Raw genomic sequence first — 20,360 nt, forward strand, 5'->3', positions numbered from 1 at the left:
CTTGCTTTTCTGAACCCAACGTATCTAAATGGAGCAAGCTTGGACGTGTCATGGTGTATCGACGAAACAGGCACTGCCGTGACCAACCCCCACGGCCCCCGGTACGAATAAGATGATCAGTCGTCTATCTGGGCGCGTGAACAGGCGGCACGTTGGGAAGTCAAATGTGAGGCAGAAAGAGAGTGCTTTTTATATCTGCATGACACACGAACACGAGAATTCCACACCCTTGTAAACGGCGCTGACGGCGCACCTACCTTCCTACCCGGGGCCACATTGCTCCGCTGTGTCAATTAGGCAACGAAACAACACAGACGGGCGGGCTAGTGGGCGGCTATTGGGTGGCTGGGTGGCGCACCGTGCTTGCCCGCTTGTTTGTGCTGTGTGTGTTGGGCTACGTGGCGCTGCTCTGGCGATGGTTTCGTCGCGTATGTAAGACGTAAGAAGAACTGACGTGATGTCAGATAGATAGGTAGCGGATGGTGGGAAAGGCGAGAATAGGTAGAGAATTGATTGAGAGAGAGAGAGAGAGAGAGAGAGAGAGAGAGAGAGAGAGAGAGAGAGAGAGAGAGAGAGAAGGCGTTCGGTTCGGCGCTGGGCTGGCTCCGCGACCCGGGCGGGCAGACCGGGTGACCGAGAGCGTGGCTACTTGGCCATCGGACGGCACGGTTTGTCGTGGTCTTGGTTTCCCGAGCGGTTCCTGGCCGGAGTGGATGGCTAGGTACCTTGCCGACGACGTCAGGGGTGCACAGGGGAGATGGCGGGTACCTAAGGAAGGTAACGGAGGAGGGGGCGGCGGAGTGGGGCTGGGATGACGAGGGACGGGGAGGCGGAAGGAGACGGGAGCGAGTGGATTTGGGCAAGACGTGTTCTGTTGTTTGCTGGGCTCGACGGCATGACGGTGACGATGGCGGTGGTGGTGGTGGTGGTTTGGTTTACTCTCCCGGATCCGGATTGGACGGACGGACGGGGTGACGGAGCGACATGACATGGAAGGGGACTGAAGCATGCTTGATTAATGTAAACACGAACACGTCTCCAACTCGCCCTCATCATACATCATCTATACAGCCAAGGTGATGCTGACGCTCCGGCCCGCGCTCAAGCTCCGAAACCAGGGACAGCAGAAAAAGAAAAAAAGGGCTCCCTCGCATCGCATGGATCCATCCTGATCCTGGAGCTCCTCCCCCGAAGCTCGAGCTCCCTTCTCCGTACTGCACTGCACCTCCAGTCGCTCCGACACGCCGACGCCCGCTCCCTCTCAATCACCCATCCCCTTTGACCTCCGCAACCGCTGGATTCCTCCTCCACCTTATTCTCATCCTCTACTCGCTGAACACTCCGCCCTGCCGTAACCACTCGTCCTCCCGCTCGCCCTCCGCGCAGCCCCCACCAAGTCCAAGACTCTGACCGCCTCCCTTACTCCCGACACCTTGATCCCTAGTCCATTGGCTCCGACATGCACACCTAGCCTTTCTGGTACTTCCTTGAGCGCACCACCTTTCAACTCGCTCTTCTCACCAAAACTCGCGCGCCTATCCTCTCTCTCTCTCTTCACAATTCCCACCCCACGCGGCAGGCAGCAACCAACCCAGAGCTTTGCCCACCATGGCGGGCATGGAGCAGCTGCAGGTACATAGCAAGGTAAGACGGCTGGGTCCATCTGGAGCAGAACCAAGCAGCAGTGTAATGACACGCATGCGCATTGTGCTAGAGCTATCTTGTCCGCTGGATCAACGTCCCCGCCGGCCACTCCATTTCGTGGAGCATCCAGCCCCACAAGAAGTCGCTCAACTTTGGCATCTTCAAACACCCAGGCACCAAGAACGGCGAAGCTCCTAACCTGCCCTCAACCGCCACCGCCGCCATCACAGACTCGCCCTCGACCGCTACAGGCGGCGATGCCTCGTTCGCGACGGACAATCGAAAACGAGCCTCTAGCCTAGGGGCGCCCCCTGGCGTCAAGATCTCACAGAATGATCGGACATTGGTACTGGAAAAGCTGTCAAGCATAGGCTTGAAGCCAGTGGCATGGAAGGGCAAATGCGAGGCCGACAAGGTGTCCATGGGCCGCTACGACGTGCCCGAGGGCGAGGGCGGCATGTACGGCCTCGTATTCGACAACACTTTCAGCAAGCAGGTCGCAAAGACGGCCACTTTTGTCCTCATGACGCACCCGACCAACGCGCCGCCCAAATCTGGCCACCATCTTCACTTTTCGCACGCCGTCAGCGGCAATACCGGGTCCAACAAGTCCTCGCCCAAGTTCGCCCCCGAGACCAACTTTGGCGACTCGACCGAGAGCCTGTCCCAGGACCAGGTCGCGGCGGACCCGAGGCCTAAGAGCAGACACATTGTCGAGGCGACGACGCCCGGTGGCAGCTTGTTTTACACGGGCGTCTTGCTCAAGAAAAGGCGGAAGAGGAACCAGGGATACGCGCGGCGCTTCTTCAGTCTGGATTACACGTCCAACACGCTGTCTTACTACCAAAACAGACAGTCGTCCGCGCTGCGTGGCGCCATTCCGCTGTCCCTGGCTGCCATTTCGGCAAACGAAAAGACAAGAGACATTAGCGTGGACAGCGGCGCCGAGGTATGGCATTTGCGTGCCAACAACCAAAAAGACTTTGAGGCGTGGAAGGAGGCACTTGAGAGGGCCACGAGGCAGGCGACCCAGCTCCCGAGCGCAGAGGCCAAGGAGGCGCAGGGATTCGAATGGCCAACGGACCCCAAGGTCACCACCGAAGCAGACGAGCGCGACTGGGGCCGCGTGGAAGCGCTCGTAGGAAGAGTGTCAGGGACCAGGGATGCGGTAAGAAGGCTGGCCAAGGATACTGATCCCAAGGGTCCGCCGCCTACTCCTTCGGCCGCCAGCAGCGTCAAGGGCAGCAGCGCCTTGAGCGGCATGATGAGTCCCTCCTTGGCCAGCCCGAGCGACTCGGAGTCGGCAGAGTATTTCAAAGACGATTCGGACGCCAAGTCTGAGAAGAAGAGCTCTGCGTTTTGGAAGAGGAAGCCGAGCGCGTCCACGACCGCCGCGTCTGCTGGTCTCTTTAGGAGGAGCGTGTCGGCGCAGGTTCCGGCACCTGGTAACGTTCCCCCTGTGCCCCCGCTGCCGAATGGCATATCTACATCATCTCTCAGCGTCCAGAACCGGCCCGGCAGCTCGCGCGCGCCGGTCGAGGACAGCATCCACGAAAATGTCATCGCTATCCTGCGCGACCTGGACTCTGTCGTTGCAGAGTTTTCTGCACTGCTCTCGGAAAACAAGGCCAGGCGAACGCCCGCCACGCCTGCGCCTGTGGAGTCGCGCAAGAGCATCGATTCGGCGTCGGACGAGGAGTTCTTTGACGCGACTGGGGGCGATGACCGTGAAAGCACTCGCAACTCCAAGATCCTCACCATCCGCCAAGACAGCGACGAGCCGGCCGAGGATGCCGCGGACGAGGTCTCGGATGGCGAGTCGGAGGCTAGCAGTGAGGGAGAGACTGTCGGCGCCTTTGACAAGGGCGCTGACCAGCCCGGGCTGCTGCCACCCAAGCCCAAGACGCTGACGCCTTTGCCGCTTGAGAGGGTCTCGAGGAGGGACACTGTGCCGCCGGCCAAGGTCGCGCCGCCCAGCTTGATTGCGTTTCTCAAGAAAAACGTCGGCAAGGATCTCAGCACCATTGCAATGCCCGTCTCTGCAAACGAGCCTACGTCGCTGCTCCAGCGTGTGGCGGAGCAAATGGAGTACAGCGAATTGCTGGACAAGGCGGCCACAGCCAGTCCTGACGATGGCACTCGCATCCTGTACGTCACGGCTTTTGCCATTTCGTCCTTTAGCAACAACCGCGTGAAGGAGCGGGCCATCCGCAAGCCATTCAACCCCATGCTCGGCGAGACGTACGAGCTCGTTCGCGAGGACAAGGGGTTCAGGTTCCTGGCCGAAAAGGTGTCTCACCGTCCGGTCCGCATGGCCTGCCAGGCGGAAGCTAGCAGCTGGACGTTTCTGCAGGCCCCAATGCCGGTCCAAAAGTTTTGGGGCAAGTCTGCCGAACTCAACACGGACGGGCGCGCGCGCGTGTTCCTCTATCCCCCCTACTCGCCAGAAGGCACCGTCGAGCACTACAGCTGGACCGTGGCGACGTCGTTCCTGCGCAACATCATTGCCGGCGAAAAGTACGTCGAGCCCGTCGGCACCATGACGGTCGTCAACGAATCGACGGGCGCTCGCGCCGTCGCCACATTCAAGTCCGGCGGCATGTTTGCGGGCCGCTCCGAAGACGTCTCGGTGCAGTGCTTCGCGCCAGGCCAACCGCACAACTCCGCCTCGCCGATGCCTCTCGGCCTCGTTGGCAAGTGGACGCAGGAATTGCGCTTCACCGTTAACAGCGCGCCCGACGCGTCGCGCAGCGAGCCCGCCTGGCGCGCTGGCGCCCTCGTCGACAAGCCCGAAAAGCGCTTCGGCTTCACGACGTTCGCGGCCGCACTCAACGAAATCACGCCCGTCGAGCACGAGCACCTGCCGCCGACCGACTCGCGGCTACGGCCCGACCAGCGCGCGGCCGAGGAGGGCGACCTCGACGCCGCCGAGTCGCTCAAGGCGCAGCTGGAGGAGCGGCAGCGCGAGCGCAGGCGGCAGATGGAGGAGAAGGGCGAGGCGTGGAACCCGAAGTGGTTCGTCAAGGTCGGTGGAGGGGAGGGCGGCGAGGATGGCGGTGATCGCGAGGAGTGGCGGCTCAAAGGTGGGCGGGAGGGGTACTGGGAGGAGAGGGCTAGAGAGGATGGGCGGTGGGACGGCGTCGTCAATGTGTTGGAGTTGTAGCGGGGAGTGTGTGCGTGTAGATGTAGGTGTGCATGCGTTCAGCAGTGGCTTCATTGCATTTGCATTTTATGGATGGATGGACGGCTGGATTGATGGGTTTGTAGCATTGTAGGCAAGCGAGCGTTGTAGCATTCTTTTCCGGTGGCCTTTTTAACACCTGCTCCACTGTCCCTCGTCCTCTTGTTTTCCTTTGCCGTCTAATGTCTATTCCCCTTCTGTGGCATCACGTGGTCTTTCCCAATGGTTGTTTCTGCGAGGAGTGGTGTTGATGCTGTGCCTTGGGGTGGCTCTGTCGAGTCTGGTTCTGTCATTCAGTTCGGTCTGTCTGCCTCTGTCGTCTATGGGTGGGGCTTTCTTTCCCTTGCGGCACTCTCTCCTACTCTGTGTCTTCGTTTGTCTTGTGCACTTCTCGCTCTCCTTGTCATTGCCTTCTTTCCTACGTCGAACTGCGCCGAGCGTACCTTGACCGCTGACCAGTGCTGTGCGCGCACATCCTGCCTGCCTGCGCCGTCGACGACACCACCTCCTCCAGTGGTGTCAAGAAGAATTCATCCTCTCTGCCTGGGCTTATTTTGCTTTTCTTCTCGCCTTCTCCGCTCTTCGTCAACTCAGCAACGCATCCACGCCAGAACACACCACGTCGACCAAACCAAACCACCACCAAACCAAACCACCACCAAACCAAACCACCACCTTCTTTCCAAGCAGGCCACCAAGCACGACTACAACCATCAAGTCATCAAAACACAAACCACAACTCAGCCAGTCACAGCCGCCATGCCAACCCCGCCACCACAACATCCTCAACAATCATCCTCCTCATCCCCCCTCTCCTCCCTCCCAACCACTTCGCCATCGCCACCGTCTTCGCCCTCCCCTCTGCCGCGCCTGCGCAACTACATCGGCACCCACATCAGCAGCAGAAATAGAAGGTACAGCGCGGGCTACCTGACGCTGTTCCGCCGGCGCACGCGGCGCATGGCGCGCAGTGGGGGTGGGAGTGGTGGTGGGGGGCCGGTGTTTGAGTGGAATGGGGGTGGGGGTCTGGGTATAGAGATGGATATGGAGTGTGAGGGCGATGTCGTTGTGCTTGATGGTAGTGATGAGGAGGAGGAGGAGGATGATGAGAGTGACGAGGAGATGGAGAGCGCAGATGAGGATGAGGATGAGGTTGGGGAGGAGGAGGAAAGTAAACAGAAAGAGAAAGAGGAGGACGTGGGATATGAGGGTTGTGATGAGGACGACGACGAGCCGAAAGTGGAGTCGCCGGCGACGCTTGTAAGTGTCCTCAGAAGCCTGACTGCCGGTACATACCTCTAATGTACCTGGTAACTGACATCTCTCCGCGCACATCAGGATGCCTGGCCCCGCCACATCGGCCGCACCCGCGACGCGCGCTGGCTTGAGGAACAGAGGCGGTTGCGCCTGAAATGGCAGCGGTGGATGGAGACTATGCCGCGCGCTGCCGACGTCCTTGCTGCCGCCGCTTTGAACAAGGATAGAATGGATGTGGACAACGACGACAACGACGACAACGACGAGAACGCTGACGCCGCCCAAGACCAACATCCCCAACACCACGCGTCTACGTCTCTCGTCGACTCGGGTCTGGGACTGTCGCTGCCGCTGCCCGTACCACAGCAAGCGTACATGCATCAGCAAACAAATGACTCAACACCGCCGCCGCCGTACCGTCTCCACGCCTACTCGGCACCTGCGTTGAACACACAAGTTGCTCCTTCCTCTGGTGTCGGCGCCTCGCTGTACAGTTGTCCGGCGAAGAAGCGCAGACGGGAAGAAGTGGATGACGCTGGAGAAGCGGGATTGGCGACGAAGAAGAAGAGGGTTGACATGGGGGGCTGAGAGAACGGGGTGACGGGTATGATGAACTCGGAACATCGATCTGTACAACTGTCCGGCTATGTTGCGTATATGCGCATGCAGAGCGTCCTGGACGAGCAGGATGACAGACTGGAACGGAAGGAATTGGAGAAGGGCCCGCGGCGATGAAGACGAAGATCGAAGTCTAGGAGGAATGTAGAGGCATAGATGAGAGATGGGCCGATGATGGTGTTGGTCTAAACTGGATGGACAACAAGAAATGACAATGTACAGAAAGATCAATGCTTCCGTCCAATATACCCACTGCCCCTAAACGCAACGACCGTCACGGCCGCCGCCGCCAACGCCATGGCGAAATTGAACCACTCAGCCGCCTTCAGGCCCTTCAAGTAACTCGGCGAGTCTTTCTGCGTGTTTGCCGCATCGTCCAAGTCGTCGACATCGACGCCGCTGGCGGCAGCCATGACGGCCGTCTCGATGGCCGTCGCGACGGCCAGCCCGATGGCGCGGCCGACCTGGCCAACGCTGTTGATCAGCGCGCCGCCCAACGACTGGTCCTCGGGCGGCAGGCTCTTGGCCGTGAAGAGCGTCAGGCACGGGAAGATGATGTCGGCGCCGACGACGCTGAGCACCATGGCCGGGAAGCCGTAGGCCCAGTAGGTGGTGTGGGGGTCGATGGAGGGCACGGCGAAGAGCAGCGGGCTGATGGACAGCGCCAGCGTGCCCAGCAGCAGCAGGTAGTTGCCTGGCACGACAGCGAGCATGTGGGCCGTGGTGAAGGCGACCAGGATCCCGGCCACGCCCGTCGGGATGAAGCGCAGCGTCGTCTGGATGACGCTCAGCCCCAGGTAGTCCTGGAAGAAGTAGGTCGCGAAGAGCAGGTAGTTGCTGAAGGAGGCGAAGAAGAGGAACATGATGACCATGGCGGCCGAGAAGCGCGCGTTGCGGAAGATGGACACTTTCATGAGCGGCCGCTTGGTCGTGTGCGCTTCCAGGTGGTGCTCCCACGCCACGAACAGCCCGATGATGATGAGCGCGATGACGATTAGCGTCGGCACCCATGGCGTTGACCACCCGACCACGTTTCCCTCGGTCAGCGCGAACATGAGCACGACCAGCCCGACCGTTACAAGCCCGCCGCCGGTCCAATCGATGGTCGAGAGCGCGTGCAGTCTCGGAGCAGCATCACCACCACCACTGCCATGGGCGCTTGGAGCGGGCGCCGGGATGACAAAGATGCCAGCTACAGCGCAAAGCGCGGCCAGAATGGCCCCGACCCAAAACACCCATTGCCAATTCAGGTACTGCGCAATGACGCCACCGAGGATGCTGCCGAAGATGGAGCGAACGTCACGCCGAGGATGCCAATGGCCGTGGGAACGTTGGCGGCGGCGCCCTATATCAGCCAGTCAGTCTTCACCCGTCATCCGTTTTGTGACACGGAGCAGTCAATGGACGGAGAGATTGGTCGAGAGACGGGAGGGAAGAGAGTGGATCACGCACCATGCCTTGCAGGCCGCGGAGAATATCAAAGCCAATCTCGTGCTTCACAAACGGCAGCACGACGCTCATGGCGCTGAGCCAGGCCGAGCCGGCGATGAACAGCCGCTTCTTGCCGTACACGTCGGCCAGGCGGCCCCACATCAAGAGGAAGCAGGCAAAGGTCAGCGAGTACGCCGACACGATCCATTGCTGCCGGCTGCTCGGCACGTCCAGGTCGCGCCCGATGGTCGGCAGCACGATGACGGCGCTTTGTGCGTTGAATGTCTGCCGAAAGTTGTAAGTCTATGTGGAGGTGGAGATGGAGATGGAGACTGGCCGCGGAAGGGCAGTGGAGGGGACCATGTTGGTCGGTTGGTTGCGTACGTTGAGAAAGGCGGCTCCCGAGACGTTGAGCACCAGAAACACCAGGCGGAGTCTCGAGTACGGCAGCTTCTGCGAGTCGACCGTCGTGCTTCTGTCCAATTCGCCACCACGTGGTCCGTCGTCGCCGCTGGATTCATCCTCCTCTTCACCAATGGCCACGTCGGCTTTTTCCTCGTCGCGCGTTTGCGTCCGCGCCGTTGACTTTTCTGCGCTGTTGCGGCTCAGCTTTTGGACACCGGCATGCTGCTCGGCAGATACAGCGAGGACTTCGGCGTCATGATCCGGCAATCTGGCGGCAGCCATGAATGTTCTCGCGCTCCAAGGAGGAGTCCCGTTTGGTCGTCAAAGGCAACAGCAGACGGTCTGCCATGGTAAAAGGAGAGAGAGAAGACTGAGTAGGAACGACAGAAAAAATTGGAGAGATCTGCTTATCCATTCCCATGATTATCTTGCGGTATCTGAAGTGGGGACGCGGCGGCCGTTGTGGGCATTTTGCCAGTGGCTGCGCGTGTCGTGCTGGTGCTGCTGTTCGGCAGTTCCGAGAGCACGCCTGCCTGGTCGGATTTTGCGCCACGGAGCGCGCCGAACGAAGGCATGGCCTGTGGTCTTCGGCATTTTCTTTTTATCCGAAGGCACGGCTGTTTGGACGTCAGCGCGTGTGTGATGCAGACGAATTTGTCTTCTTTGTGGTAGACTTGAGGCGAGTTCTGAGGTTTGAGTCGAAGAGTTGGAGTCTGATATGCAGGGAGGCAGGAGGTCTAGATGAGGTGCAGTCTGGGCTGACCGATTTAGAGGCCGAGCACCGAGGTTTAGACTTTGACCAAGCATTGAGGCTGAAAATTAGAGTTGAACTGCACAAAATACATGGTGGACTTGAAGAGAATTGTCCGATTTCTCGTTGGTTTTCTGTCCTCGGAAGCTTTGGAAGGACGTGCTGTCGTGGCCATAGGAAGGTCCTGTCCTGCAAGATCAAAGCAAACGGCGCTCTACGAATGTTCTCTGTACATCTGGAATAGGTGGAGCGGTCGAAAAGGGCTGGACGTCTGGTAACAAGACAGGCGATGTGGTAGCACTCTGGTGGCTCTCGGGCGGGGGATGCTAGTCCACCACGTCGACCATACTTCCTGAATAGGCAGTTGCCAAGAGAAATTGGATCTAGCTTCTCTGCAGCTAGGAGGGAGCCAGTGCAGGCCTCTCCAGGCAAGATCAAGGCTTGTCTGGGCCACAGGTTCGTTTTCGCGATCCCCTCGGCCTCCGATGAACCTTGACACTTCAGAACCTCGCCTTTGTCTTTATGTCCGAGAGGTGCGTCGGGGATGCTTATGGCGCTGACAAAGCTTGTCCTTATACCAGCTTTTGGAAAACAATCATCAATAGTGCATCCGCCTTGGGACAGCTCGCTCGAATGCTGCACGATTGAGTTGAGAACTTGAATTCAAATCGAAGTTACAACTTTGGTGGTGACCGGATAGTGTATGTAGCAAAAGTACACCATTACCATTGCCCGACTTGGCCAGCGAGCAAGGCGATTCGATGAAATTCGAGAGCCTGTTACAAATCAAGCTTTCCTTTACAATTTCCCCGCTGTTCCACTCGACGGGCCAATCCGCGTGCAGATCCGCAAGGCCGTTTGGCTCTGTAAGGTTAGGGGACATGATCTCACAAGGTCACCCTGATTTCTGTTAGCCAACCCTGAGCCGCGGAGCCTGGAGTTTGGACGACGGGACCACTTTAAGTCCGTGGCGAAGCCTCAGGTTTTGCATGGCATCGTAGCTGATATAAAGCTTGAACAGCTGTCTAGATTTGCAATTCATTCTCTCACAACTTCTTCAATTCCTCAATCTCAAAAGCCGATTTCTCTACCAAGTCGACAAACGAAGCAACATGGGTTTTGCGTACAAAAAGGTCCTGCTCGTTGGAGCCACCAGCGGAATTGGTCTTGCTCTCGCAGATAAGCTCGTCCAGGAGGGCGTCCATGTCATTTCTGTCGGTCGGAGGAAGGAGAACTTGGACGAATTCGTCTCCAAGCACGGCAAAGACAAGGCCTCTTCCTACGTCTTTGATATCAACAACATTTCGGAAATCCCCAAGTTCCGCGACGACATTCTCGCGGCGCACCCCGACCTGGACTGTCTCTTCCTCAACTCTGGCATCCAGCGAGGTGCGTTTTCGTAGCTAGCCTGTTGAGCAGATGCTGACAATTGAACAGGATTGAACTTCACCAAGCCTGAGAAGATCAACCTCGACAACTTTGAGCTGGAGCTCCAGACCAACTACACTTCTTTCGTCCACCTTACCGTGGCATTCTTGCCATTCTTCCAGAAGAAGAAGGAGCCCAACAGCATCATTTACACGACCTCGGCCGTGGCCTTTGTTCCCATCACCCACTGCCCCAACTACTGCGCGACCAAGGCTGCGCTTCACCAGCTCATCCTGGTCTTGCGCCAGCAATTGAAGGATGGCGGTTTCAAAAACCTCAAGATTATCGAACTCTACCCTCCCGCTGTCCAGACTGAGCTGCACGACGCAGACAAGCAGCCGTTCATCGAGGGCGGCCGTCAGATCGGAATGCCGTTGGCCGACTTTGTGCAAGAATCGTGGGAGGGTCTCGAGGCGGGGAAGGAGGAGATTCCGGTGGGCATGGCCAAGGAGGCCTGGAGCACTTGGGAGCAGACGAGACAGGAAAGCTATCGCCACACGCACGAGATGTTGATGGGACCCAACGGACCCATGAAGGGCTTCTACGAGTCGTAGACGAGCTGGAGGATGGTGAATTAGCGGAAAGAAGAATTTCTGGGCGGTTACCAGCGAAAGCTTGCGAAATTGAAGTCGTGTTGATTGATTGAAACCATCCGGATGTGTACGAGATGGTGGTGACGTTGTCCGAGCTGGGAGCGAAATACGAAAAGATGCCTTGATGCCTGCGGGCTGCGGAGGGCGGAGTTGCGGAGCACAGCAGCACAGCCCCAAGAGGCGCACCGCAGCCGTAGCCGCAACCCGGACCCGACCCATCATTCGAACATCAACGTTTCCTCCCTCTCTCACCTCTACATCAGCATCCTCGCGAAGCATTCAGTCGTTCCCTACCGCCAACCCCTTTCGCCTTCTTTTCAACCCAAGATCCAGTCAACAACGGCCGCCACCATGGGCCTCGAGGAGTTCAACGTCGCCATGACCAATCGCTCCATGCGAACCATCAAGACGGTTAGTACAGGCCCGTCCCGGCCGGCCTTTGAAAGCTTGATTCGGTTGACTAAATGATCTCATAGGAGCTCGCATTCCTCGCCGACTCGGGTCACATCTCGCAGGAACAAATGGCCAACATCCTGACCCAACTGCCCGAGACGCCTCCCATTCTCCCCGTGGCCGACACCACCTCAGCCTACGTCGCGCCTGTCCAGCCTCAGCCAGTCCAACCCATCGCCTCTCCTCCTCCCGCGGCCCTCCCCGTCCGCAATGCGACGCCCGCTGCGCCCTCTCCGGCCCCGGCCAACAACGAAAAGGTCGGCTACTACTCGCACAACCCGACTCCCCCGCCGCCAGCCTACCAGTCGGCGCCGCCGGGCCCGCCCACGCTCGCCGTCGCCATCGCCATGTACACGTATGCGCCATCGGACGCCGGCGACCTGGCGCTCGCGCCCAACGACCGCGTCCTCGTCACCGAGTACATGAACGCCGACTGGTGGAAGGGCCGGTCGGAGCGCACCGGCCAGGAGGGCATCTTCCCCCGCTCCTACGTCCGCGTCGACGAAAAGGGCGCCCAGGCCCAGCCCAACCCCGCCGACCAGAGCATGTCGTATGGCAACATGCCCATGGCTGTGTCGCAGGGCGGCCCCTCGAACGATCAACCTGCTGCGCCTGGCCAGGGCGGCAAAGGAGCGGAGATGGGCAAGAAGTTTGGTAAGAAGCTTGGCAATGCGACCATTTTTGGTGCTGGTGCCACGCTTGGCTCCAACATTGTCAATGGCATTCTGTAGACGACAAGAGGCTGCGGTGCGGTTGCTCTATCTATCAGAGTAGAATTGGTATGAGGCATTTCTTCGTTGGATTTCTTTGCACATTTAATCGGCGTTGGTTGTGCTATGTACACCATTGGGATTTGGGCATTTCGTTCAAGGGCTGCTTGGGTATTTCTCTGGGTGCGAAGTAAACCTGGCTCTTCAGGTTTTCATTAGATTGATATAACACACAATTCCCATTTTCCGTGTCGTTGATTGGGTAACTTTGAATCGGGTGCTTTTGAGATCATGGCGGACGTCGAGAGATTTCGCTCGCCGCCCTAGCCGCACGCAGGGCGCTATTATCCACCGCCGCAGGAACACACAGGTAGCAGTCAGCCACAACCAAGGCCACACACGTGGCGTTGTCATCGACTACCGGTACCACAATTACCGCCCAGTGAGCGGCCGTCCTGCAGTGCTCCTGTCCACCAAAGCCTTTGGTCGTTTACATAACTCCATTCTTGAAGATTCTCGTACAACAAGGGGCTCCTGAGCAGCAGGCGCGGAAGAAGGGAAAGGAGAAGGGAAGAGGAAGTGAAGGAAGTAAGAAACCAATGATCCAGATGCACGTTCGACGAAAAGGGGTCCCGTAAGTGCACGCCGCGCAGGGTATCATGAAGAAAGACAGCAACAACAAAAAACCATAGAAAGAGGTAGAAGCCTGAGTAGAGCAAGGAGAACGACAGACACGGAGAATGGGAGAGTGGCAGGCACACAGCACAACCATCATCATGATCAGATGCTGATACTGCTCAGCCGCTGCGTCGGGGAGCCAGCCCACTCAACGTCATCGGGGCCGACGCAGCTACCGCGATCTCTAGGCCGCGCCCACGGCCGCGACGGCGGCATCGCCGCGTCGTGTTGCGCCATTGCTGCTGCTGCGGCGGCGGTGGGCCGCCGCGCTGCTTGGAACGTCATGTTGAACGACGGCTGCGTCGTGAAAAGGCTGATTTCTTTGAGCCAGGGGCCGTAGGTTGTGAGGTTGGCGGCGACGGTGCCCGCGCTTGGCGTTATTAGGAAGAAGATTGCGAAGGGGGTTGCAGCCCCTGGGAGTCATGTTAGTTGTGTGGGGGGTTAGGTTGGTGGGGTGGATTTTGAGGGAGGGCGTACATGTCAGGTCTTCGTACTGCTCCAGGCGTGGTACGTAGACGAATTGCGTGGCGCAGCTGGCAATGGAACTGTTGGCTATTAGCATCTTGGTCAAATGAAATCCGAGACGATGGCAACTTACAGCGCAGCAAAAACGTTCACAGGCACAAGCATCAAACGCCTGGACCAGCGCATGTCGCGCTCGCACATGGCGGCAACCGCAAACGCGGATAATATCAAATCGGCCGCCAGACTCACGCCGAGGAACGCGTACCACAGACTCGTCATCAGTCCCTGCGAACACGCTCCGGGGAAGTTGGACCGCACGCGCGACCAGTAGTCGGTGATGGGACTGCACTGGAAGAGCAGGCTAAAGAAGAAGGCAAAACTGGCGATCGTCGAGATGGCCAGCGTGATCATTACGAGGGGTCGGTAGCTGTAGAAGTCGACCTTGCGCGCCAGGTAGAAGGCGATGGAGATGCGCAGGAATAGGAATGCGAGCACGTAAAGGAGTGTGCTTAAATAGAAAAACTAGGGTTTTGTGAGCCATTTGAATGGCCTCGGTTTGAAGCTCAATGGTGTTGGCTCAGCGTACCTGCAATGCCACTACCACGTCTCCTTGGTGTGCAGTGCCCAAAACTCCGTATCGCAGCACTGCTTTGAGGTTTGCAGTGTGTGCTCCCAAGCCATTACAGGCGGCGACAGTCATGCAGCTGATGAAGCCGGCATGTAGAATCTTTTCCAAAAGTCAGTGTTGCAGTCCAATGGTCTGGAGTCTCGGGATGCGTCATTGGACGCACAGTGGCGCATCGTGATGCGAAGCATGGGCGCGCCGGCCTCAACTTCAGGCTCGAGCGCTGGAGGCTCGTTGCAGAATTTTTGGGAGTGCAAAGAAAGACTGTGACGCAAAAGCCCAACTTACACTTGTGATTACCATCATCCAATCGTCGATTGTAAACATCTTCCGTACAAAGACTCTGACATAAATACGAATTCCGAAAGTTGGGATGGTTAAAGAGAGAACGAAGCAAATGATGAGTAGAAGGATAAATCGTTGGTCTTCATCGGTAGTGTCCATGGCGGTCTTTGCGCTAGGCGCGCAGGATTATGAGCCTGAAAGCTCAGAGCGCCAAAGGCTTCTAGGACAGACGGTTGCCGAAGACGATTGTTGCAGAAATCATGGCGATGGTGGGTATGTGAAGGGATGAAGCTGGCAACGAACCGTGGGAGGCGCAGGAGCAAGGACAGGGTCGGGAATAGAAATCGGCTACTTGCGTAAAATAGCCAGTCGAATAACTTGCGGAGACGGCAGCCGGTCACAGATCAAGTACCCACATGGGAGCTACCTAAGGGTCCAGACTGACGGAATCTTGGCTGGGTGCAGCTACAGGATAGGCAGGCATTCCAGGGTAGTCTGAGGACTGAAACGAAAAGATGACTGCGCGGAGCGCGGACATTCCGCAAAGGACAAGACGCGCAAGAATGCAACGGAAGGTCGCATGTGCCTGGACACAGTGCAGACGACGCCTGGGAAACGACTCCGGATGGCATTGGCACAAGAGGAGCTGACGAAGCCGCTTGCCTCGACTCAGCCGTGGACCTGGATAGATTGTGAGCTGTCATTCGCCAATGATCAGTCGCATCGTGTTGCACAAAACTCGTCCGCAGATGCGAGATATGTCGTGTTACATTGCAGAGATGACGGCAAATCTGTGCTGTTTTTGGACGACCATCGTGGACTCGAGATCGAAGAGGCGTTGACGAGCATGTCGACACGAAGACACGAAGTCGATGATGAAGTCGTCAAGGACGTCAACGCCGCGATCAATGCTCATGCGAGACCGGGAGCCAGGTGGACCGTGAGTTTCACGTGACGGGAACATTATTTTGACGACACGCGAACTCAACCATCGTCAACACCTTCACTTTTTCCGCCTCCGAGCCAGCCACCAGGCAACAGAACCAACCGCCGAGGGCAGCTGAGCCCAAAGAGTCGAGAAACGCTCCGGATCAAGTCAGGCCATGTCTCATCTCATCTCCACAACCAAGCCCCATCATGGGCGTGGAGCATCAAGCACACACCGCCTATCATTGGCTGCGGATCAACGACACCCACCTCCCCGCCCCAATTCCCACGCTGGCGGGCCGAGGCGAGGGGTCCGGTTTCACTTTATCTCGCGTTGCATCAAAAGCACCTCCGAGTCCATGCCACGGGCGAACTTTTGACAGGACACAGACCGTCCATTGTCCAAACCGTGCATCTATCTTCGCAGCCGATCTCACTCATGGCCACACCGCTGTGGATCTGAGATCTCTGGGGCGCACATGGCTTTGCTCTTTATCGCCTTGACCCGCCCAATGAGTCTCAATGGCTCACCGATCCGCTCAACCGCTGACCTGCGACACACATGCGAACTCCGACCTCTTGCCTATCAATTCCCAATCCAGCCGTCGAGATCCTGCTGCTGCAGTCGACATCCTCCCGATTCATTTGATGTAGTCCCGGCGTCATTTTTTTATTTTTTTGCACGGAGTCTTTTCTCTTTCCAGTCGGTCATTCCCGCATGCGTCCAATTGAACTTCGTGTCGTCGTCGTACACCTCACGCTGCAGTCTTCCGCTCACCTACCGGCGGATCCAAACCGCTGGGTGCTCAGTCATACGTTACATGCTACCTTTGCACCTGCATCATCGCCCTCGCAACCAACGACTGCAATCCGATCGCTCGGGAACCACCACGCATAGCCTGTGCGCGCAATGTACGATGGTCTTGACGGCGGCGATGTGGAGTTTGCAGTGCTTCAAGCATTTGACAACTGCGTCAGTCGCGTGGTCTCTTGACCAGCGTTGCATCGTGGAGGTGACGCGCAACGAGGCATTTCATGCGGGAACTTACAGATCCAGGCCAAATTTCCCAGCGAAATGTATTTGGATGGGCGCTTCCGACACTTGGGACTGGCTAACGGCCGAAACTGTTGTTTGTTTTCCAGCACTGCTGCAAATCTGTCGGGCATTCCCCCAGTTGGACTCCTCATCCAGCGTGCTGCGATGTGTGTTGAGAATTACGCATCAGCTTCCGGAACTCAAGATAACATGGCATGGTTCTGCCTCGATCCACTGATTTCGAACAGAAGAGAATCCACAGTCGAATTCCGAGGGCAAGTTTTTCCAGCTTTGTCGAATGAAGCCAAGATTGATCCACTGCCGACTAGCTCTTCGAGTCAATGGCGCAAGGCCGGCCCTGTAGATCCTCAGATGCAGAAAGGCCCTCGGACCATGATACAATCACGACTGTCCGATCTGCCCGACTCCCGATGCACGACCTCCCGAGAAAGCCTGAAAACGGCCATGGACACAGACGTAGCAAGGCAGAGCGATTCCGCGCCTGGGCCCTGACCCGGCGAGCCCCGACAAGCATCGAGTGAGCGGGAGCAGGAAGCACTGACAATGAACACCAAATTCAGACCAGTCGGCAAGAGCAGTACGTCTGGGCGCTGTCTACTCGCATCACAGATGCTATATTAATTCTTGTGGGGCTGTGATGGATTGAGTGATCTGCAACAACCCCAGCCGGAAGTGTCTCTCCGCCAATTGCGCTCAACACGAATGTGTTGAGTTGTTCCAGTGACTTACGCAACATGACAGACAACCTGGGATTTTGCGAGACGTATTCGGGTCCGTCCATGGGAGCGACTAGGGATGGTGTGAACTGATTTGGGTCCGACTCTGCTGCCTGGCTGGAAAAGTGAGCAGCTGCTTCCAAGTACGACGCAAATGACACGGGGCTACGTAGGCAGCCCTTGAGACGGCTCCGAGTCTACGGAAATAGGAGGGTGAGTGGTCGGGTGGTTGGGAAAAGTTGGTTCACCTGACTCTAGGGAATGCTCGGGGGCGGAAATAAGCTTCCCTCGACAGTAACACTGCGCTCTGCCGCAGGAGTCTTGAGATACGCACCACTGAGTCCATCACGATGACTTTTCTTTGCAAGACTGATAGGAAAGTTGACCAGTGTTCAACGTACCCGGGAAGTTGCCCGGCAAACGCGGAAAGTTTGGGACTTACCAACTCCTGAAAGGGCCCAGCCACTGTGCCCACACACCCTCTCCGCGATGGATAATCGCTCAAGGTAGAACGTGGGATCCAACAGCGATATACTCAATGAGTAAACTCTACCATTTCTCGCGGCCTCTATGCAAACCGACAGACGTTCAAGTTTGGCCAAACACCGATCTCGGCACCGACTATCGAGCTGACTGGAGCCTGCCCAACCCCACAGCCTTGAGCCCCTGAGTCCACCCGACCGCTATCATTGTTCAACCAGAAGTTGCCTGCTGAATGGTGGGATAGTGCGACTGATCGACCAAAGAACACTTGGAGACACCCAAAAGCTACTGCAGGACAAAAACTCCCTTTCCGTCACTCCTCCATGATCACTGCAACAATATTCTTTGGTCTTGGTCTATGTCTTTAACCTGGCCTTTTCCCGGGATACTCAGCGCCCTCCACGTCCCAAATTACATCGTAGAAAGCAGTGGAACTTCTTTTGTCTTTATTCGACGAGGACTGTCCTCACCAACCAGGTGACTCTGTTGGCCTTCGCTTCCAAGCATGGAAACTCCAACAAAGCTATAGATTCCATACTGATGATAGAACAAGAGTTGCACCCTCCTCGGTAACAACGATCCAAAGACACAGAGGATAGATGGCCTTCCACAACAAAGGTACAAAGGACAAATGCACTGCCAGGAAGCTGGGGACTACGAGCTACCATGTCGCAGTCTTCTATCACGCAAGTGAGCGAACATTCTACTGGTATCCTGGCCACACCTATACTGACTGTAAATTTCATTAGTTTCGATTCTCTTACATTGCAATTCTGATGACGGCACCTCGGACTTGGAACGAAGCGACCGGTTTCTTCCATCCTGCCCCGCCAACGCTGTCAACAACTAGCTGACAGCTGGCGATGGAATAACGTCATTGTGTTTGACACCAAGTACGAAAAGGGTAAGGGGTTTCCCCGCCGGGAAGGGTCTCGGACCGTGGTGTGGGGATGTCGGTAACCATCAGCCCGCTTCGATGACATGCATCAACCTGGGACGGCTTCTGCAAGCTGCCATAACTCCGCCTGACGTCAAGGTAGGAAAGCTTGTCCAGAGCTTTCTCTCTATGACATCCTGTCTATGGTTCTTCGCGTTGCACGCTCGCGTCTCGCGACCCTGGGGCCGTGTAGCAGCCGCTAGGCTTGACCGGCTGACGTGGCGCAACATCGCTTTCGCCGGAGATGCCACTTTGAGCATCGCGCGCCTGTCGAAGTGCAAGGGCTGGGAGGAGCTGGAGAGCGCTACAACTCCATCCTGGCTTTTGGTGGTGATAAAGTTTCGGCAAGTCAGCTCAGCGGAACCGGCGTCGTTCTTGATTGGTGGCTACCTGGCAGCACCCCGACCTGACACCAGCCACTTGAGTGTTTTCGGAATTGAGGAAAAGGCTGCATCATGTCTTCTAGCCCAATGGGCCCTCTTCCCTTAAAACGCCCTCCCCCTCCCATCCCTTTCGAAGAATTTGGACTTCCTTTTGCTAGCAGAAATTTCAGCAATGGGTCAATCACCAAGCAGAGAAATCCTGAATTCGGGCGTCAATTGGACCAACAGTATCCACCATGATACGTACCCATTTATCTCGCCATCCCGACTCGACCTCTCCGGCAAATCCGTCTTCATAACCGGCGCCTCCAAAGGCATTGGCCGCTGTCTTGCGCTTTCATACGCGCGAGCCGGTGCTTCCAGCATCGCCATCGGCGCGCGCTCGCCACTCGATGACTTGGCCCAAGAAATCGTCAGCGCATCAACAGAGGCAGGCCACGCCGCTCCCAAGGTGGTCGCTGTGCAGCTAGACGTCAGCAACCAAGCGTCGGTTGACGCAGCCGTCGCAAAAATCGCACACGAATTCAACAAACGCCTGGACATTCTCATCAATAACGCGGGCTATCTCGAGACGTTCACGCCCATTGCCGACAGCGATCCGGAAGGCTGGTGGCGCACGTGGGAAGTCAACATCAAGGGCCCTTACCTGGTTTCGCGCGCCGCGCTGCCGCTGCTGCTGCAGACAGAGGATGGCGCCAAAACTATCATCAGCCTTACCTCTGCCGGCGCGCACCACGTCATGGAGGGCGCAAGCGCGTATCAGACGAGCAAGCTGGCCCTGCTGCGTTTTACCGAGTTCTTCAACGCAGAATATGCGGCGCAGGGCCTCGTGGCTTTCAGCGTGCATCCTGGAGGCATCCCAACTGAGCTTGCGTGGAACATGCCGCAGGCTTTTTGCGAGAAGATCCTCATTGATACGCCCGAGTTGGCTGCCGATTCGATGGTATGGTTGACTTCGGAGCGCAGAGAGTGGCTTAGGGGCAGGTATGTCAGTTGTACTTGGGACATGGAGGAGCTTTTGACACGGCAGAAGGAGGTTGTGGAAAAGGATTTGCTCAAGGTCAGGATGCAGGTTGTTTGATTTGTGATTATGTTTTGGGCGGAATCGGCGTGCGATGGTACTCAATCTAAGTTGGCACGCACATTTTGGCACATTGAAATGCACTCTCTGGTAATCTCACGGTATACGCGCTTCAAAACTTCCTGTGCCAGTCCGACAAAGACCTCCACCACCATCGTGGGTATAGCTCCTCCACTCCCTCCTACTCCAACAACGCCGCCGCCGCCGCCTCCCGCGCGTCGTCCTCCTGCTCCTTTTCCACCTGCTCCAGCA

At 57.3% G+C, this 20,360-nt stretch overlaps 8 protein-coding genes across 8 annotated transcripts; 5 read left to right on the top strand and 3 right to left on the bottom strand.

The window, feature by feature from the left end:
* Positions 1 to 1,309: 1,309 nt before the first annotated feature.
* On the top strand, positions 1,310 to 4,927 carry J3D65DRAFT_200279 (Oxysterol-binding protein-domain-containing protein). Its single transcript, XM_066794409.1, has 2 exons — positions 1,310 to 1,644; positions 1,715 to 4,927. Exons 1-2 carry the CDS (start codon positions 1,609 to 1,611, stop codon positions 4,805 to 4,807), a joined length of 3,129 nt encoding a protein of 1,042 aa, XP_066658387.1. The 5' UTR covers positions 1,310 to 1,608; the 3' UTR covers positions 4,808 to 4,927.
* On the top strand, positions 4,928 to 7,116 carry J3D65DRAFT_200280 (uncharacterized protein). The gene is made up of 2 exons (XM_066794410.1): positions 4,928 to 6,085; positions 6,164 to 7,116. The coding sequence occupies exons 1-2, from the start codon at positions 5,048 to 5,050 to the stop codon at positions 6,668 to 6,670; spliced, it is 1,545 nt and encodes a 514-aa protein (XP_066658388.1). The 5' UTR covers positions 4,928 to 5,047; the 3' UTR covers positions 6,671 to 7,116.
* Positions 6,928 to 8,818, bottom strand: J3D65DRAFT_599890 (major facilitator superfamily domain-containing protein; the record flags this gene model as incomplete). Its single annotated transcript, XM_066797936.1, has 4 exons — positions 6,928 to 7,978; positions 7,999 to 8,045; positions 8,153 to 8,416; positions 8,516 to 8,818. 4 exons carry the CDS (start codon positions 8,816 to 8,818, stop codon positions 6,928 to 6,930), a joined length of 1,665 nt encoding a protein of 554 aa, XP_066658389.1.
* Positions 8,819 to 10,288: 1,470 nt separating this feature from the next.
* Positions 10,289 to 11,269, top strand: J3D65DRAFT_649604 (short-chain dehydrogenase/ reductase-like protein; the record flags this gene model as incomplete). Its single annotated transcript, XM_066802420.1, has 2 exons — positions 10,289 to 10,676; positions 10,725 to 11,269. The coding sequence occupies exons 1-2, from the start codon at positions 10,400 to 10,402 to the stop codon at positions 11,267 to 11,269; spliced, it is 822 nt and encodes a 273-aa protein (XP_066658390.1). The 5' UTR covers positions 10,289 to 10,399.
* Positions 11,270 to 11,529: 260 nt separating this feature from the next.
* Positions 11,530 to 12,723, top strand: J3D65DRAFT_612609 (SH3 domain-containing protein). The gene is made up of 2 exons (XM_066799034.1): positions 11,530 to 11,719; positions 11,785 to 12,723. The coding sequence occupies exons 1-2, from the start codon at positions 11,660 to 11,662 to the stop codon at positions 12,490 to 12,492; spliced, it is 768 nt and encodes a 255-aa protein (XP_066658391.1). The 5' UTR covers positions 11,530 to 11,659; the 3' UTR covers positions 12,493 to 12,723.
* A 200-nt stretch (positions 12,724 to 12,923) lies between these two features.
* Positions 12,924 to 13,331, bottom strand: J3D65DRAFT_612612 (uncharacterized protein). Its single transcript, XM_066799035.1, has one exon. The coding sequence runs from the start codon at positions 13,247 to 13,249 to the stop codon at positions 12,962 to 12,964; it is 288 nt and encodes a 95-aa protein (XP_066658392.1). The 5' UTR covers positions 13,250 to 13,331; the 3' UTR covers positions 12,924 to 12,961.
* J3D65DRAFT_200590 (uncharacterized protein) lies at positions 13,069 to 14,805 on the bottom strand. The gene is made up of 5 exons (XM_066794412.1): positions 14,528 to 14,805; positions 14,201 to 14,341; positions 13,748 to 14,136; positions 13,627 to 13,694; positions 13,069 to 13,562 (listed from the first exon to the last, which is right to left on the bottom strand). Exons 1-5 carry the CDS (start codon positions 14,681 to 14,683, stop codon positions 13,252 to 13,254), a joined length of 1,065 nt encoding a protein of 354 aa, XP_066658393.1. The 5' UTR covers positions 14,684 to 14,805; the 3' UTR covers positions 13,069 to 13,251.
* Positions 14,806 to 19,151: 4,346 nt separating this feature from the next.
* On the top strand, positions 19,152 to 20,226 carry J3D65DRAFT_612618 (NAD-P-binding protein). Its single transcript, XM_066799036.1, has one exon. The coding sequence runs from the start codon at positions 19,200 to 19,202 to the stop codon at positions 20,106 to 20,108; it is 909 nt and encodes a 302-aa protein (XP_066658394.1). The 5' UTR covers positions 19,152 to 19,199; the 3' UTR covers positions 20,109 to 20,226.
* Positions 20,227 to 20,360: the final 134 nt, after the last annotated feature.

Source organism: Phyllosticta citribraziliensis (assembly GCF_038025025.1).
Source record: "Phyllosticta citribraziliensis strain CPC 17464 chromosome Unknown J3D65scaffold_2, whole genome shotgun sequence".
Taxonomy (NCBI): Eukaryota; Fungi; Ascomycota; class Dothideomycetes; order Botryosphaeriales; family Phyllostictaceae; genus Phyllosticta; species Phyllosticta citribraziliensis.